Genomic DNA, 18,158 nt, shown 5'->3' with positions numbered 1-18,158 from the left:
GTTACCGACGCAAAGACAAAACTTTAGCTCAAGTAAAAAACAGTAACAAGTTTTATGGTCAATAGATCGTGGAAGAACACATAACACTTGTGTATGAGCCAGGGTGCAAATATTTCGGATATGGGTATCCGCTGTCTGATATATCAGAAAGTATCAAATCCAGCTATTGCATGTGACGAAACAGTCGTAAATACTAACGTTAAGGGCGATGTAATACGACTGTTAGAAGAACATATTAAAAAACCGCGTCAGTGGTTTGTATGTCTGTGACATTCAAATTATCTACCCCTTGGACATCAAAAGAAGGTGGCCAGTGACCAAATCAAAAAACGTAATGGTCTTCAAACTTCCTCCTATAAAAATTTTGATTCAAACGACTACTTTGAGTTAATTAACTAACAAGAATATAACCTTACAGAACCACCTATATTCTCTAGATTCTCGAGTGACAATCTGCGAGATTTTATTAAGAATCCTAACTTAGACCCTTTTAACATTGAGATTATAAAATATCACTGCCACAAACAATGTGTAGAACGATGTGTCAAGCTTGTGACACAAGCTTCTCTAGCAGTTTGTGGAGCGTATTCGAGGATTCGAGTGTATGGATTTATAAAAAATCGAATTGATTCCAGAAAAACTATGCCTCACTTTAATGCTAAATCGGAAGACATCTCCGAATAGAATGCTTTTGCCATATTTTTTTTGTAATATTTATATACCTGATTTTGTACTTTGCTTTAGTACTAAAAAACTTGGGTGACTCTGGGAGACGGATAAGTTAAGCTATTTTGTTATAAAAAGAATGTTTTAGTATACTTTTCTTAAGTAAAATTTTTAATTGCCTTGTGAAACCAGAAAATATTTTCCAATTTAAACCGAATTTATTTATTCAAGTTCTATAAGGTATTAAATTTCCCTTACAAAGGAAATTCGCATAATAATGTATTTTTTCTAATTTTTAGTTGCCGTGGGGGGGCAGAAAATATTTTTTTATTTCAACGCAATTTTACTAAAATACTAAATAGTGTGTTAGGCAACTTTTGTAAGCAATTACATTTTCATTTCGAAATAAATTTTTTTTTCGTCCGTTAACATCTTTTCAAAATTTTTAATTGTCTTGGGGGGGCAGAAGATATTTTCCAATTTCGAAAAAATTTTACCAAAATACTTAACAGTTGATTGGGCAACTTTTGTGAGGTATTACTTTTCCATCGCAAAAAAAATTTTTTCGCCTTTTTCGATGCATTGCATAACTGAAAATATGAAAATTTGGAGAATGTGAATTTTGCATCTACATAGTTCAGTTGTATTCTACCAGTTATGACTTATAGAATGGAGACCATGACACTTACAGCGGTATGAGCCAATAGATTGAGAACGACACAGAGGGCGATCGAACGAGATATGTTGGAGTATCTCTGAGCGAACATATACGAACTGAAGAAGTGAGAAGAAGGACGAAGGTGGAAGATGTAATTGGAAGAATTGCGCAAGTGAAATGGAACTGAATAGAACACGTGGCACGGCAAAACATCGAAAAGTGGACGAGAAACATTGTACATTGGAGACCACGTGAGCACAGTCGTAGTAGGGAAAGACCACAAAAACGATGACTAGACGACATCAAAGCCAAAGTAGGGAGAAACTGGCACCAAATAGCACAAGACAGAGAAGGGTGGAGAGCTCATGGGGAGGCTTTTGTTCAAGAGTGGATGCAAACAGGCTGAAGAAGAGACTTAAAATATAAACGAACTGGTCATTAGGGCTTATTTTTTAAAGAATACAACATACACTACACTACGACGCCTAGATTTTAGGTCAAATTCACATTACAATCGAATGGTATTATTGACAGTTGACAGCAGCAATAAAACTACACGGTTTTAATTCCAAGGCAGCCTTGCTTTTTTGTAGGATGTAATATGCTCTTGGAAAGGTATAAAATAAAATGAGTTGATCTTAACAATTCTCTGTGAATAGACTAAATAGTTTTATTTTGTTTTCGGCCATGCTGCTTTCTAGAGATGCTGAAAGCCATACATAAAAATTATAAATAAGCGACTTAAATTCGATTTGTTTTAACATTAATACATTAAAATTGTAGATAAATTTATTTTTCTTTCAAATTCATATTTTTCGGATTTAATTTTTTTTTTTATTATTTTTTTTAATCGCCCAAAGTTAGAAATTGTAGGGAGCGTGAGTTATTTAGATCTATTCTATCCCAGCTATCCTTTTTTGCCTCTTTGATTATTTCTTTAACTTTATCTCTGTATTCTCGGTAAGGAATGAACGTGTTAATAATTACACACATATTCGAAACAACGCTATTCCCCAACAATATATCAACATGCTAATAACTACGCACAGACCCGCAACCATGTTATTCCTCACTACGGAATAACGACACACAATCTTGCAATCACGGAATAAATATATCAACAACCACAAACACGGACACGCATACAACGTCTCCAGACCGGAGATGGAAGCAACCGCTCACTACGTGTTTACACAGGTTTCATTACAAGCAAAACGCCTCTTCAATACAGAACTGCTCCACCCAGATAGGTTCGACTCAATCCGTTGGGGACTGTGTGGCCACCAGGTTGAGTTTCTTTTAGCGCAGCACTCTGGGTGGAACTGATTTTCTCAAGAAAGCAAGCAATTTGATTTAACCCGACCTGTGAGACTTGTTGACACTTAGAAAATTACATTCGAGTGTAACAATTCATTGGAGCGAGATGTATTAACCCTAGTAAATTAGGAGTCACTCCACCGCGCTCCAATTCTCCAGGCCATTCCTTTCCCCCTATAGCACTCTGACAGAAGCACAACTCTCAGCCAAATGCTCTTCAAGTGGGAATCCTGGGTAATAAAATTCCAACGTGGTGCCCTAATCGATTTGCAAAATCAGGCCAGCGTGAGACGCTATACACCTGTTATATTTTTGTGACTTTTCCGCGTAACTAAAATTACTTGCTTGGGCCCCAAGCCTCTGCTCCGGGCTAGGCCTGATTCAGAGACTTAGTACTCAAGAATTTGGGCCCTACGTGCCCGGATTTTGTGTTTTTTGCTAGTTTTTTTGGTCGCTTGCGCCGGTTTTTGTTAGTGTTTTTTGATTTTTTTGGTGGCCGATGCCGTTTTTGTGGTTATTTTTGTAGGAATGATTTTCTGTTTCTAAGATCTGTATTAAATACCATGTCGGCGGTCGATATCCTAGTTAGGGTGGAACGAAAAATTCGAAGTCATTATTTTTTATGGGGCTAGTGCGAAAAAGTTGTGTTTTGATGTATAATAAAACTGTAAGATATCAGGTTCCATATTAAATTTAAATTTTTGGGAATAACAAAAAAAAATAAAATTTTAAAAATTTATTTTTTATCAGTTTCTTAAATCTAAATACTTGTTTTATTATACAATATACATTTTAAGATTGGTAGTCTGATTTTGTGTTAAAAAACGGCATAACATTTCTAGACTGCAACCTTGAACGAATAAAGCCATCCCTTTATTCTGGTCCACAAACAGCAGCTGATGCTTCAGTTACTAACTTAACAGTTCTTTCCACGGATTTTGTGTGACAAGGGCAGTTTAAGACCTCTATGTTGTAATTCCCAGAATCAATCATATCCCTTACATCTTCACTGGAAATATGTTTTAGCAAAGGAGGAACCGTAACTTTGAATCCAGAAATAGAAATTAAGTCATTATAATCTGCAGCACTAAAATTTAATGTTGGTATTTTGAATCTCCGGATCTTTTTTTCTTTCTGACTTTCTCTAGCTTTCGGCACTCTGCGTAGTCCTAGCTCCCGTATATGTTTTCGTTCATCTTTCATGTTACCGAGTAATACATTTTCGGGATGGGCAAAATAAGCATTCCTTTGGATAACGGCATCGACAATTTTTCTTTGATCGACTGGTAGAAATCGTGAATAATGTCGCCATAAATGTTTTGAACCATCACAACAGCTAGGATACAGTTTTATATAAAACCAAACTGGTGCATACACTTATTGGATGAAACTTACTAACATAATTAATTGGGGGCCGGGACATTTAGTTCCAACATACCATAAGCAACCGAATATCAACTTTCAGCCGTGTGGTATTTTGCCAGGTTGTTTAAGGCTGAAATCATTGGGACATTTTCCCGCAGCAACTACTTGACTGATTTGGTACAAGTACTTCTGATCGGTACTAAGGTCTCTTGTTTCTTATAATATTGCTAGGTTGTTTTCTATTGCGACAAAATCGACAACATCCTTCTCTTCACAGCGTTCCGGAAGTTTCCCTATGGGCCCTGAAAAACCAAGTGGTCCACTGGTGCGCCCATCTAACTGTTGAATTAAATGACGTAGAGGTAGCTCATTGCAATGAAATAAGCATACTAGCCATTGAAGTGAAGTGCCGCAGTATTTGTGATGTATATGGTTGGACTGTAACTGTTGACAAAGGAGCAATGAATTCTTCTTCATGATCATCTGCATTAGAAGAATTGGAGTCAGACAAGCTGCTATTTATGGAAGGATTAGAGGAATCAACGGTACATGCTTTAAGAACAATTTAGTCAGTATTATATTTCTGAGAACTTGCCTTTGCCTTCATGGTTCTTTCCATTTTCTTCCTTATTGCTGCAGATGCTGCAATATCCACTGGTCCAATTGCCCTTTTTCGACAGGATCGTTGATCTTGAAGAAAAATTCGCTCATTTTGTGGTACTTTCTTGATTTTATCACAACTACACACACGCAGTTCCAGTCATGTTGCATTTGCAAGCCACGATATTCAATAACTTTTTACACTCCTTTCGAAACTGGCAAATCTTTTATATTTATGTATCAGATGCTTGCTGAGTTTTTGTGTACCTATCGCTTAAGATTTTCATACTCTGTATAAATATTTTTAATCATATCTTGAATGCACTTATGCGATAATGTTGGAATAGAAGCTTTTATTCATATTTGTTCTACCTTCGTTGCAACGGCATTCAAGACGTCGACGAGAGATGGATCTGTATTATTATTATTTATTAACTTAAGTTCATTACGAATAAAGAGAAAGCACTTTAGAATGTCACACTTAGTTGGTAAAACACGATCATTGAATTTGATCAGAGCCATATTGATTTTTTCGGCAACAATAATTTTTTTGTTTTTTCATTTTTCAAATTCAATATGGAACCTCAAGATATTTTTTTATTTCAAAATGCTCTCGTACCAATTGTTTTCATCACCTGACACAACTTTTAAACGAGAGCCACAAGAATTTTTCTTTTCTTTTATTTTTTTGACCTTTTTCGTTCCACCCTACCTAGCATCCATCGGTAGTGGACGGAGTCTAATGGGACTGCGTGGATTTAGATGCACGCACGGTACCTTGCCGGCGAGGTGGCGAATTGCTGAATGCCGGGCGAGATGCACAGCGTTACACTATACAAAAAGAAGAAAGTATAAGAGTAAAGTATCTTGTGTGAAATATATGGACTAATACACAATTTCAAATGGACTCTACCAAGTTTTATATTGCAACTTATAGAAACATTCTTTGTTTTTGATACCATGCTTATTTTTTAGACGACAATTTTTTTACCTGTTGCACACCTGATTTCAAACTATTGCCGAATGCGCCAGCTTATTGTAGAAGTATTACGTTACCTGCAAATGACCCATTGACTTTAGAATGTGGTATAAATTGTATGCCAATGGTGAGGACACTGACAAATGTTGACCGAGGGTGCGATCTAACTTCTCCTTATACTAAAAAGGTAAATATTTTTTATATGTAAATTATATACATTAACTATAATCTAGGCGCCAAATAGAGGTCACCGTGGCGTTTTTAGTTCTGATGGGTAAACTCAACGGTTTCTTATGGATTTTGGGTTGTTTGGGTTTTGTAAATTGTAAATTTATATTCTCATTATCTATATAATGTCCATATTAAAAGGAACCGAGATCTTTTGCGGCATCACCATTAATTTTCAGTGCAGATGTATGAAAGAAAATGTTTGTAAAAATAGTACAAGTATAAAAAACCGCTAAACGCCGTAAAAATGAGTGGCGCATACTAGGGATGGCAGTTGTTAATAAAACATCGGTTTTCGGTTAAATCGGTTTATTTAACTTACGGTTTAACCTGGCGGTTATAACCGGTCAAAAAACCGGTTATTCCAAAAACCGGTTTCAGGTTTTTTTAATTAGTATTCAATACCCAATAAGTTACAACGTCACATTTACATTGCACTTTAGTTTGTAATATTCCATATGTATACTTCAATATAAAAGCTCACAGTTTTCGATATACTTATTGGAAAAAATCAATTTTCATTTGATAACTTCAAAGACCTGTAACTTTTTTAAGTGCACATTTGTATTAAGGTAAATTAGGTTAAATCAATCTATTTTTGGTCCCAGAACATGTGATTAAATTTATGACCTACCTTTTTGTTACACCCTTTATAATAATTAACTAAACCAATGAAAGATTCGGGTCCAAATAATACCAAATAATTGAAAAATACAAAAGTAGTGATATTAGGTATTTATTTATAAAACTATAAACGTAATGAATATGAATTAAATAATTCTATAACGTGTATACCTGTATATGAATTATAAAAACAAAAATGTAATATCAAAAAGAGTAAAACTAGAAAAACAATTAATGAATCATTGTTAAAATTCTGAACTGGATGTAATATTGTCCTAAATGTTTTTGCAAATTTGTTGTATTTCTGAACAAAAAATCACATTTTATAGAAGATACACAAAACTATTTTATTTTGTTCATTTTTTTAAGTGATTTTTAAGTAGTTCAGTTTATCAAATTTCTTAAACATATTTCAGTGAGCGTGAAAGTCATTAACGAATATAAACATTAAACAAATCAAGAATTATTGATGAATTTAAACAAACAGTATTTTTTCTCAGAATTCATTATTTTTTTATTATCCGGTAACTAATTAAGGTTTTATTATCTAATGGTTATTATTAGCTTTTCCGGTTTTTCACCGGTTATTACATTAAAAAGATAAAACCGGATATAACCGTGACAAAAAACAACCGGCAAAACCGGTTATTGCGAAGTAAAAAAACCGGTTTTAGGTTATAACTGGTAGGCTTTTCCCATCCCTAGCGCATACAATATTCCAGCTACAAGAGATCTGATATGAATATTACGTGGCGCGAAAACTTATTTTCATTTTATTTTAGATATATTTATTTTAAAATATTTTTCCATGATATTTGCTCAATTTGAAGTAAAACGCCCCACAAAATAGTAATCTTGATATAGTTTGAATTTTGAGACTCTTTTGTGGCACGTTTACTTCAAATTTAGCAAATATTATGGAAAAATTTTTAAAATAAAACTAGAATTTTGTTTTGCATCAAAACGAAAATACATTTTCGCGCCACGTAATATTCATATCAGATCTTTTGTAGCTGAAATATTGTATGCGCCACTCATTTTTATGGCGCTTAGCAGTTTTTTTTATACTTGTATTAGGAGTTTTTCAAAGTTATTTATAAATTAAATGTATAAAGTTGAATGAAATGTTTTTCGATTACACGTTAAGCTTTATAAATGGTCGCCTTTGTCGCATTACTTTCCAAATCATCTAGTGTCAATCGAATGTACACTAGATTTTTTTTCTATTCGAAATAGATTGAAAAAAAATATTGGGATGGCCGGTAAATAAATTCAGATTGCCCGTTGCCAGATAAAATGTAGCGTCGTAACCATTACAACTACATAAACTATTTCGGGATTAATCGTTAACTGGATTATACATTTGTAGCTTAATAACTTCTAAACGGCTTAACCGATTTTGATCACTAAACATGAGTTTGAAACTCATTGACAAGAAGTATCTCATGCATCTAAGGTCAAGTATGATAACTGAAGCTATTACAGGAATTATTGAGCTCGAAAAACCGTTTTTTCCCATAGATAATAGATTTGATCATACTTATGAAGCCTGTAACATAATAATTCGAATTTTTCCGGATATGACGTATACACCGTTAGATTCGTCTAGAGTCCTTCTACAAACGCTTAGTTATTGGCGCAATTTGTAGGTTGAAATTTTGAGTAATTGTAGAGAAACCAAAATTTTCAAAGTTTAGTTTTTCAGTTTTTCGGCTATACTGAGCCGTGGGTATATCTGATCCTGACGGCTTACACACCATTTGAAAGCTTAACTCAACACTATTGATTTAGTGTATTTGCGGTTCTTCTTTCTCTTCTTGAACAGAAGATGTATATACCCCAAAAATATGCCGTTTTGTACCTACCAAGTCCTATAGCTAGCTTATGGGTGGTCAAAAGTCACAAACTACACCGGTTCTGAATCGGCTCTGACCCCCTCTTTAAACACAGAAAAAAAATTCAGATCGGATTAACTTTTCCACACACATACATATATACATACATAATACATATCCACAAACATTTTCCCTTCTTTAAATAGAAATTGAGTCATATTTCTGAGCTCGGTAAATTTGAATGGTATAACCGATTTTTAAAATTAGACATGCGTTGGAAAAGTAATTAGTGTAGGAAACAAAGGTTGAACCTTGCAAAATGGACACAAGTCCAGTTTTATTTTTTTTTCTGGTATATTAAGGGGTGCTTATTATAAGACTAACTTTTCTGAAAAAATTTCGCCCCGGACCCCCCTTTTCACCCCTTTAAACGGGGTAATTTGTGGTTTTTGCGGAACGTAGCCCTTCCTGTACCTTTTGCAAAAATTTCTTTTATAGAAATATGAACAGGACTATATTTTCTACGATTAATTTCCCTAAAGCATCTGTCTATCATCCACCGTTTAGAGGGGGTGGCGCCCCAAATTTGACAAGTTTTAAAAAAGATGTTTTTAAAAAAATATATTTTTCCTAACTGTAACGGAAATTAAGAAGATATCCTGAGGCAATTATTCACAAAAAATTGATTGATTTTTTGGTATAGGTTTCACTTAAGGGTAATTGCCCTTTTTTAATTACAGGGTGTTACATTTTAAAAAACCCCTTTTTATAGCATCTGAACCGTTTATGCTAGAGTAAAAGACTTTCAGCGATTAACCATGTACTGGTGCTATTTACAAATTTGTATAATGCACCCCCATTTTTTCCCCGGAACCACCCCAAAAAAAGAAGAATTAATAAATAAAGTGATTTTCTTGGAATCCTTCACACACAATGCCCTTTATTAATATTATGCGTCATATATCATTTTGTGCACGTTATTATTATCCATGCATGGACACCAAAAGCGATTTACTAGTGCAACCCCTGTAGCCAAAAAAAAAATAAATAAAATGGGGGGTTGAAATTTTTTTTTGTTTTTTGCTTTTTGATCCATATGGGCATATGTTTCATCAATAGTGCTTTTCAAAAATATATATGGTTATTGCAACATCCCTGCGGAAACCACCCCTATCCTTGAAAATATACTGCAGAAACTACCCCTATCCCTTGGCGAGCATGGTTTTACGATTTTCTCATTACCTATGCATTCTTTTTAAACAAGGTTAAAGAACACTATTTACTCTAAAAATTAGGTTCTATTCATTTTTTTCGTATAAGCAACCGTTACGGCACAGTGGCGCCGTAAACCTCATATATGCTTTGGCGGGCTCCAGTTTTTGTATTTTTTTTTTTTTCGTCATCTGTTCGTTTTATTAATAAAGTACTTAGGTAAAATAAAACAATACAGTGTAACCTACAAATGATGACTTTTACAATCTTTTACTTTTACAATGCACATTTTACAATCTTTGCGCCCCAAAGTAACAGTGGTGGCCCAAAATCAATTTTTGCATATTTTTGCCACCTACATGCATTTTATTGCCTTAATGCTATCTTAATAGCACAATATTTACCCTTAGGTGGTTGCTAAACAGTGGTGGATCCAAGGAGGGGTGATGGGGGTGATGACCTCCCACCCTCTCAAACCAAGTGATATTATATTCAAAGATTATAAAAATACTCTTTTATTTTTATAGAAATACTTATATTATATTATTATTTGGAAAATAGCTCAAGTAGGGAAAATAGAAAAGGGGGCAAGATTATAAAATGTGCATAGGTCATAATTTATAGGTTACACTGTGTTGTTTTGTTTTACATAAGTACTTTATCAATAAAACGAACAGATAAAAAAAAACAAAAACTTGAGCCCGCCAAAGCATTTATGAGGTTTACGGCGCCACTGTGCCTTAACGGTTGCTTATAAGAAAATAATGAATAGGTCCTAATTTTTAGAGTAAATAGTGGTCTTTAACCTTGTATAAGTTTTGTTTAAAAAGAATGCATAGGTAATGAGAAAATCGTAAAAATATCCTCGCCAAGGGATTGGGGTAGTTTCTGTAGTATATTTTCAAGGATAGGGGTGATTTCCGCAGGGATGTTGCAATAACCATATTTATATATTTTTGAAAAGCACTATTGATGAAGCATATGCCCATATGGATCAAAAATCAAAAAACAAAAAAAAATTTTAACCACCCATTTTATTTATTATTTTTTTTTGCTACAGGGGTTGCACTAGGAAATCGCTTTTGGTGTCCGTGCATGGGTAATAATATCGTACACAAAATTATATATAGAGCATATGAATAAAGGGCATTGTGCGTGAAGGATTCCAAGAAAATCCCTTTATTTATTAATTCTTCTTTTTTTGGAGTGGTTCCGGGGAAAAAATGGGGGTGCGTTATACAAATTTGTAAATAGCACCAGTACATGGGTAAACGCTGAAAGTCTTTTTACTCTAGCTTAAACGGTTCAGATGGTATAAAAAGGGTTTTTTTTTAAATGTAACACCCTGTAATTAAAAATACGGCAATTACCCTTAAGTGACACCTATACCAAAAAATCAGTCACTTATTTGTGAATATTCCGCAGAATTTCTTCTTAATTTCCGTTACAGTCAGGAAAAAATATATATTTTTTAAAAACATCTTTCTTAAAAACTTGTCAATTTTGGGGCGCCACCCCCGCTAAACGGTGGATGATAGACATATGCTGTCGGGAAATAAATCGTAGAAAATATAGTCCTCTTCATATTTCTATAAAAAAATTATAGAAATTTTAGTATGAAGAGCAGATTTGAAGGCGTTGTAACCTTTAGACAAAGCTCTTGTGATATTAAATATCACAAGAGCTTTGTCTAAAGGTTACAACGCCTTCAAATCTGCTCTTCATACTCTTGCTGACGACACTAATCGGAAAGCTGGAACAGTTCATGGCTAAAAGTTTGTTAAAATAAATATCAAAAAAAGAAACATTCAAATTGGTGAGCTTTGGGCAACAAATGACCCCGCAGAAAACTTATGGGAAATGGCTCTCTGTCAAATGCTCTGAAACTTTGGGTTCTGGTAGTCCTTGATGTGTAGAATACAAGACTCAATGGGCGCGTAGCTCTAAAAAATCATGGTTTTAAGATATAGGCCTCTGAAGTCATAGCATAGGTACAGTGAGGACGTTTGAGTTGGAATAAATTAATTTTTTCGAGGATGGGCGACTCTGGAGAAAAATTACGAATCAGGTCGATTTTTATTTTTAAATTATAATTTTTTGGTATATATATCATAGTAGTGACGTCATCCATCTGGGCGTGATGACGCAATCGATGATTTTCTTTAAATAAGAATAGGGGTCGTGTGATAGTTCATTTGAAAGGTTATTCAATTCTCTATTCACTAGTATAAACATTAACATAAAGATTGAGACAGGGTGCCCAATTTTTTTTTGAATTAAATTAATTGAGACAAAAAGAAGAATGTATATAATTCATTTAATTCGAAATACATTTTACTGCTGTCAGAAAACAGAAAAAAAAATTAATTTGAAAAATGAACATTGCTTTACTATTGAATATTGAAGCTTTAATATTGAATTTAAGCGAAAAATATTATTTATTTATCAAATAAACATTTTTCCTGTTTTCGGACAACAGTAAAATGTATTTCGGATTAAATAAATTATATATGTACATTCTTATTTTTGTCTCAATTAATTTAATCAAAAAAAATTTTTGGGCACCCTGTATAAATAATTATGTTAATGTTTATATTATTAAATAGAAAATTGAATTACCTTTCAAATGAGCTATCACACGACCCCTATTCTTATTTAAAAAAAAATCATCGATTTGCGTCATGTAGATGACGTCACAAGTATGATATATATGCCAAAAAATTATAATTTAACAATAAAAATCGACGTTATTTGTAATTTATCTCCAGAGTCGCCTGTTCTCGAGAAAATGAATTTATTTAAACTCAAACGTCCTCACTGTACCTATAAATTCAGAGGCTTGAAAACCATGATTTTTTGGAGCTACGCGCCCATTGAGTCTTTTGTTCTACACATCAAGGACTACCAGAACCCAAAGTTTCAGAGCATTTGACAGAGGGCCATTTCCCATAAGGTTTCTGCGGGGTCCTTTTAGAACGCATCAACGCTGTCAGTAAATCATTACAGACAGAGAGAAAAGATTGGACTTCAAACTGCAGTTCAGCTTCTAAATTTTGTTTTGGGAGTTCTCAAAATCCGAAAGAGATAATTTTTGCTTACTACGAGCAGAAGGCCTGCGATCTACAATACGAGAACATATACGAGACAATATTCCGACGGGAATAAACGAAAGTCAGCAAGAAAACTACATTTTGATGATCCTAATTCCAGTGAGGTTTTTCTATAAGATGTAGAAAAGTTAAAGGTTGAAACGTACCAATTTTGGATAAGCTAATTACTGAGCTAAGTCGTCAGTTGACAGCGTACGAGTCAGTGAACTCAGTGTTTTGGTATTTTGTGTGTTTTTCCAAAACGGAGTGATACTCAAAAAAAGGAGTAGGCTTCAAATCTACATGAAAACTATCTTGATGATACTCATTCTGAAATTGAAGATGAACTAGTGCAGTTCAAATATTTTATAGTCCAGCTCCAAGATTTGCAGGGAAAACAATTTATTCCTGCTTCGCAACAATTTTGAGTTATTTATGAGAACAAACTTGAATCGACGTTTCCAAATGTGTCATTCCAAATATTTGAGATTTGGATGCGCACGGGTGTTGACGTTCAGTTTTTCCAAATTTCTTGAATTGTACTTTGGTAACGTCTCGCCAAGTAAAATATCTTCACAGTACCAAAATAAAATTTAGAAAATGTGGAAAAACTGAACGTCAGCAACAGTGCGCATCCAAATCTCAAATTAAAAGTTAATTTTGGTCGTGATATAGCTTCTAAGACTTATCTTACGCTAATAATTACAAACGCAACAGGCGAACGGTCATTTTTAAAAATGAAAATTTTTAAAAACTGTCACCGTTAAAAAATATCTTACAGGGGATACCTACCTAGGGGGAGAACGCGGAGGCTTCTTAAGGGGCCTCATAGCTTGGGTTGCCTAGGGGCCTCTAGATTCTTAATCCGGGACTGTTTGGTACCTTGGATGTTGAAGTGTCACAAACATGGTATATTTTTGTCTTATTACGCTGGCCTAATATACAATCCCTGTAACGCTAATTACACACGCTGATTTTGGACGGTCGATTTTTATATCGACCTTTCAAATTCATATATAGTGAATCACATGTGAGAAGAGGACATTGCACATACGCCGGACGGTGATCGACGGCCGTGCGTGTGTGTAATGTCCCATTCTCACATGTGGTTCACTATAGGAATTAGGAAGGCCGATATAAAATCAACCGTCCAAAATCGGTGTATGTGTGTATGTAATTAGCCTAAGTCAGGCTATTAACGGTTGTGCGTTACTTCGTCAGAGGAATCAGTGGCGGTACTAAGATCTCGCAGGCCCCCCTGGGGCCTGCGAGATCTTAGGGCGTAAGGTTATTCAACTTAAAAATTATTAGAGATACCAAAAATCTCAAACCATATAAAAAGTAACTTTTTTTTAAGGGGCCTCATAACTTTGGTTGCCTAGGGGCCTCAAGATTCTTAATCCGGCACTGTACCCAAAATTATATATATTAAATTGGGTATATTATACAGGGTGTCCCGAAAAGAATGGTCATAAATTATACCACACATTCTGGGGTCAAAAATAGTTCGGTTGAATCTAACTTACCTTAGTACAAATGTGCTCATACAAAGAGTTACAGCCCTTTGAAGTTACAAAATGAAAATCGATTTTTTTCAATATATCGAAAACTCTCAAAGATTTTTTGTTGAAAACGGGCATATATCATTCTTATGGCAGGACCACCTTAAAACAAAATTATAATGAAATTTGTCCACCCCATAAAAAATTCATGGGGATTTTGTTCCCTTAAACCCCCCAAACTTTTGTGTACGTTCCAATTAATTTATTATTGTGGTACCATTAATTAAACACAACGTTTTTACAACTTTTTTGCCCCTTAATATTTTTTCGATAAGCCAGTTTTTATCGAGATGCGGCTTCTTTTTTACTATATTTACATAAAAAATTTATGGGGGTTTTGTTCCTTTAAACCCCCCAAATGTTTGTGTACGTTCCAATTAAACTATTATTGTGGTACCATTAGGTAAACACAGTGTTTTAAAACTTTTTTGCTGCTTAGTCTTTTTTTGATAAGTCAACTTTTATCGAGATGTGGCTTATTTTTCAAAATATACCAAAAAATTTTAGTTATAAATAAATTTTCAGATTATTAACAGGTGTCTATGATCATACTATACAAATATGTGGTGGATTCGACAAATATTCAAAATATCTCGATAAACACTGGCTTATCAAAAAAGTACTAAGAAGCAAAAAAGATTTAAAAATATTGTGTCTAACTAATGGTGCCACAATAATAATTTAATTGGAACGTATATAAAAGTTTGGGGGGGTTTAAGGGAACAAACCCCCATAAAATTTTTATGGGGTGCACAAATTTCACTATATTTTTTTTAAGATGTTGCTGGGATAAAAATTCCTCATGTCCATTTTCAATAAAAAACCTCTAGAAGTTTTCGATATATGAAAAAAAATCGATTTTCATTTTGTAAATTCAAAGGGCTGTAACTTTTTTTGTGTGCACTATTGTATATAGGTAAGTGAGGTTCAATCAACCTATTTTTGAGCACAGAATCTGTGGTATAATTTGTGACCAATCTTTTCGGGACACTCTGTATATGTATTAAAATTATAGGCATAATATTGTATTAAATAAAATTAAACCACACGAATGGAATCGAATTGAATCGAGCCGAATATAATCGAATCTATTAGAAGTAATCATTTCTGTCGGCACTCCGCAAGTGCCACCCTCATATTTTTTGTCGTGTTAACAAGTCTACACACATATCAACTTCAACAATTTATGAACGAAGTACCTATAGGTCTGGATCCCGCGTATGAAAAAAAAGTTGATTAATAGCAAGCTGAAAATTTGTTAATAGCTTACGGGTGCCTAGTCGGACAAACTTTGATATATGGGAACACTGGAACAGGGGAAGTTTTAATTGTGGAACAGGTTAATTTGGAACGGTCAGACCACGAAAACGGCACATGTATTTTGTCCGACAGAACAGTTAAACTCTCCGAACAGAGATTAAACTCTCATGCAAAAGTCAGACTGCTATTCATCACCAAATGGGCATTTTAATGAGTGGAACATGTAGAATATGTCAAATGATAGGAATTATGACAGGTGATAAATAGCAGTCTGATTTTTGCATGAGAGTTTAATCTCTGTTCGGAGAGTTTAAGTCTATTCTGTCGGACAAAATAAATGTGCCGTTTTCGTGGTCTGGCCGTTCCAAATTTTTAACCTGTTCCACAATTAAAATTGCCCCTGTTCCAGTGTTCCCATATATCAAAGTTTATTCGACTAGACACCCTTAAGCTATTAACAAATTTTCAGCTTGCTAATAATCAACTTTTTTTCCATACGCTGGATCCAGACCTACTACTCACTTATTAATACAAAATTTAATTACAGATAACGAGATCAACAGCTTGTTTAGATCTAAACATTATTTATGGAAATAGCAAAACAGAAAGTGACGATCTAAGAATAGCTGGCACCGCTTTATTGAAAACCGAAAATTATCTCAATTTTCCTTTTCCGCCACAAACCCGAGATGATGCCGAACGCGAGATGTTTTGTTCTATTTACGACGTATCGACCTGCTTCAGAGGAGGTAAGTTAAATAAGTGTCCATATGTAGGCTCGTTTTCACGCTACGTCTTATTGTACGTTTTGTGTGTCATGCAAAACGTACGACAAAACGTACGTTTTGTCCAGTGTATAATGTGGCGTGTAAAGCAAAACGTACGTCTTGTCGACACACAAAACGTACAATAAGACGTAGCGTGAAAACAGCAAAACGTACTAGTCGAGGAAATGAAGCTGGAAAAATGGCAAAACCTCGCAATTTTTTCGTCCAGATTTGATTTGTACAAAAATTTGGGATTAGACTCATTTCACTCTCTAGTTCATTTTCTATATTCAGCCGTTGTACGCTTTTGGTTTTTAAGGGTGAAAACCACCCCTAATTGTAAAAAATTATAAAATAACATTTTAAACTTTAATATTGTCAACATTTGCTTCTTATTCGTTACATAATGATTTTTATGTGCTTTAAGATATAATATCACAATATTTCAACCCTTAAAACCACCCTTGTTGGAGCTATATAATATGAAAAGTTTACTTATCCTAAAAGAATAATTTCGGCTTGCATCAATTTACAGAAAAATTTGGGGTTAGGATTATCTTATCCTGTACTTCATATTCTATATCATGATCAAGGACATTGATTATCTTTAGGGGTGTAAACTACCCTATTGTCAAAAATTATATAAAAACATTGTAAACTTTAATATAGGTAAAATTTGGTTTTGACTGGTTAAATGATTGTTTTATGCTTTAGGATATAATATCATAATATTTCAACCCTTCAAAACCACCCTTAATAACATTGCTATTTTTAAAAGTAGACAACATAATAGATCTATACAGACAAAAAAAGAGTAATTACAGAATTACAAAAACATTTATTTACACAAAAATACGAATTTACAAATATATAAAAATACACATACAAATAGTTTTTTAGTTATCCAGTATAAGAAACGGCTCTGTGGTATTATATAGGTACATTGAAAATGCTCTTTAACCCTTATACGCCCAAGGGTGGGTAAAAAATGTCCACCTAATGCGTATTTCCTTGTAACATATTTATTACGTGTTTAAAAATTTTTTAAAAATTATTTATTGTTAAAAAGACAGCCCTTTATCGAATGTTAATTTGGTTCTACCGATATTTTTGAAAATAAAAGTAGCATCTTGAGTTAAATATGGGTGGGCATAAAAAGTACACCCTTGGTAAAACTTGTTACTAAAGGTTTCTCTATAATTTATCGTTGGCAGGAAGATAATTCATATAATTTTGAAGTATAATTACATAATCTACATAATTATCCGCCAATGAGGAGGTTGAAAGGAAGAATGCGGTGAAAATCAACAAATCTGAATTACTGGCTTTTACTGGTATGTTAATTTTGATGTACATTGTAATTTTGTTGTAAGGTTTGTAAATTGTTTATATTAATATTTTAGAAGATGCTGTGTTTATTAAGCAAAAGATTCTTAAGTTTAATCCATTTCTAACAACTCTCAATGAATATATTAGCTATTTTCGAGGTGGACATTTTTTATCCACCCTTGGGCGTACATGGAACCTAAAAAAGATTGGGCGTTTAAGGGTTAAGGGGACTATTCGAATTTTTCGAAAAAAAAAAATTAGTTTTATAAACATAGCTCCTTCATTTTGGGCGATAAAAAGTTTTTTCAATAACAGTTTTATAGGATTTTTGAAGAGTAATAAGATTGTGTAACTTAAATTTCGAAAGATCCCTTAATTTTTAATTGAGTTGGGTTTAAAGGGCTCGAATAAGGGGATGTTTGCTCGTAAATAGATGTTTAAACAGCTATGTCTCGCTAACTGTTCACTGTAATGAAAATCGGTGCATAAGAAAAGTTTAGCTATTAAAAAAGCTACAATTTAGTAATTTATCATTTTTTTTATCTCCAGTATTTTCGGAGATATTTTGAAGAAAATGATAAAAAATGCAAAATTGCCAAAAATCAATTTTTCTTTAAACTCCAATTTTTCTAAAATTAGGCCTTTTAAATAGGTCAAACTTCTTGGG

The 18,158-nt window shown here is 33.7% G+C and overlaps 1 protein-coding gene across 1 annotated transcript in view; it reads left to right on the top strand.

Annotated features, from left to right (window-relative positions):
• LOC114336337 (peroxidase-like) overlaps positions 1 to 18,158 on the top strand; it is a 167,622-nt gene that overhangs the window by 16,939 nt on the left and 132,525 nt on the right. Inside the window, exons 3-4 of the mRNA XM_050663582.1 lie at positions 5,582 to 5,772; positions 15,943 to 16,144. Coding sequence (XP_050519539.1) covers positions 5,582 to 5,772; positions 15,943 to 16,144 — 393 coding nt within the window. The remainder of the gene's footprint in view (positions 1 to 5,581; positions 5,773 to 15,942; positions 16,145 to 18,158) is intronic.

Source organism: Diabrotica virgifera, chromosome 1, assembly GCF_917563875.1.
Source record: "Diabrotica virgifera virgifera chromosome 1, PGI_DIABVI_V3a".
NCBI classification, from domain to species: Eukaryota; Metazoa; Arthropoda; class Insecta; order Coleoptera; family Chrysomelidae; genus Diabrotica; species Diabrotica virgifera.
The sequence above is the reverse complement of the archived record's forward strand: the minus strand, read 5'-3'. Positions and strand labels throughout refer to the sequence as shown.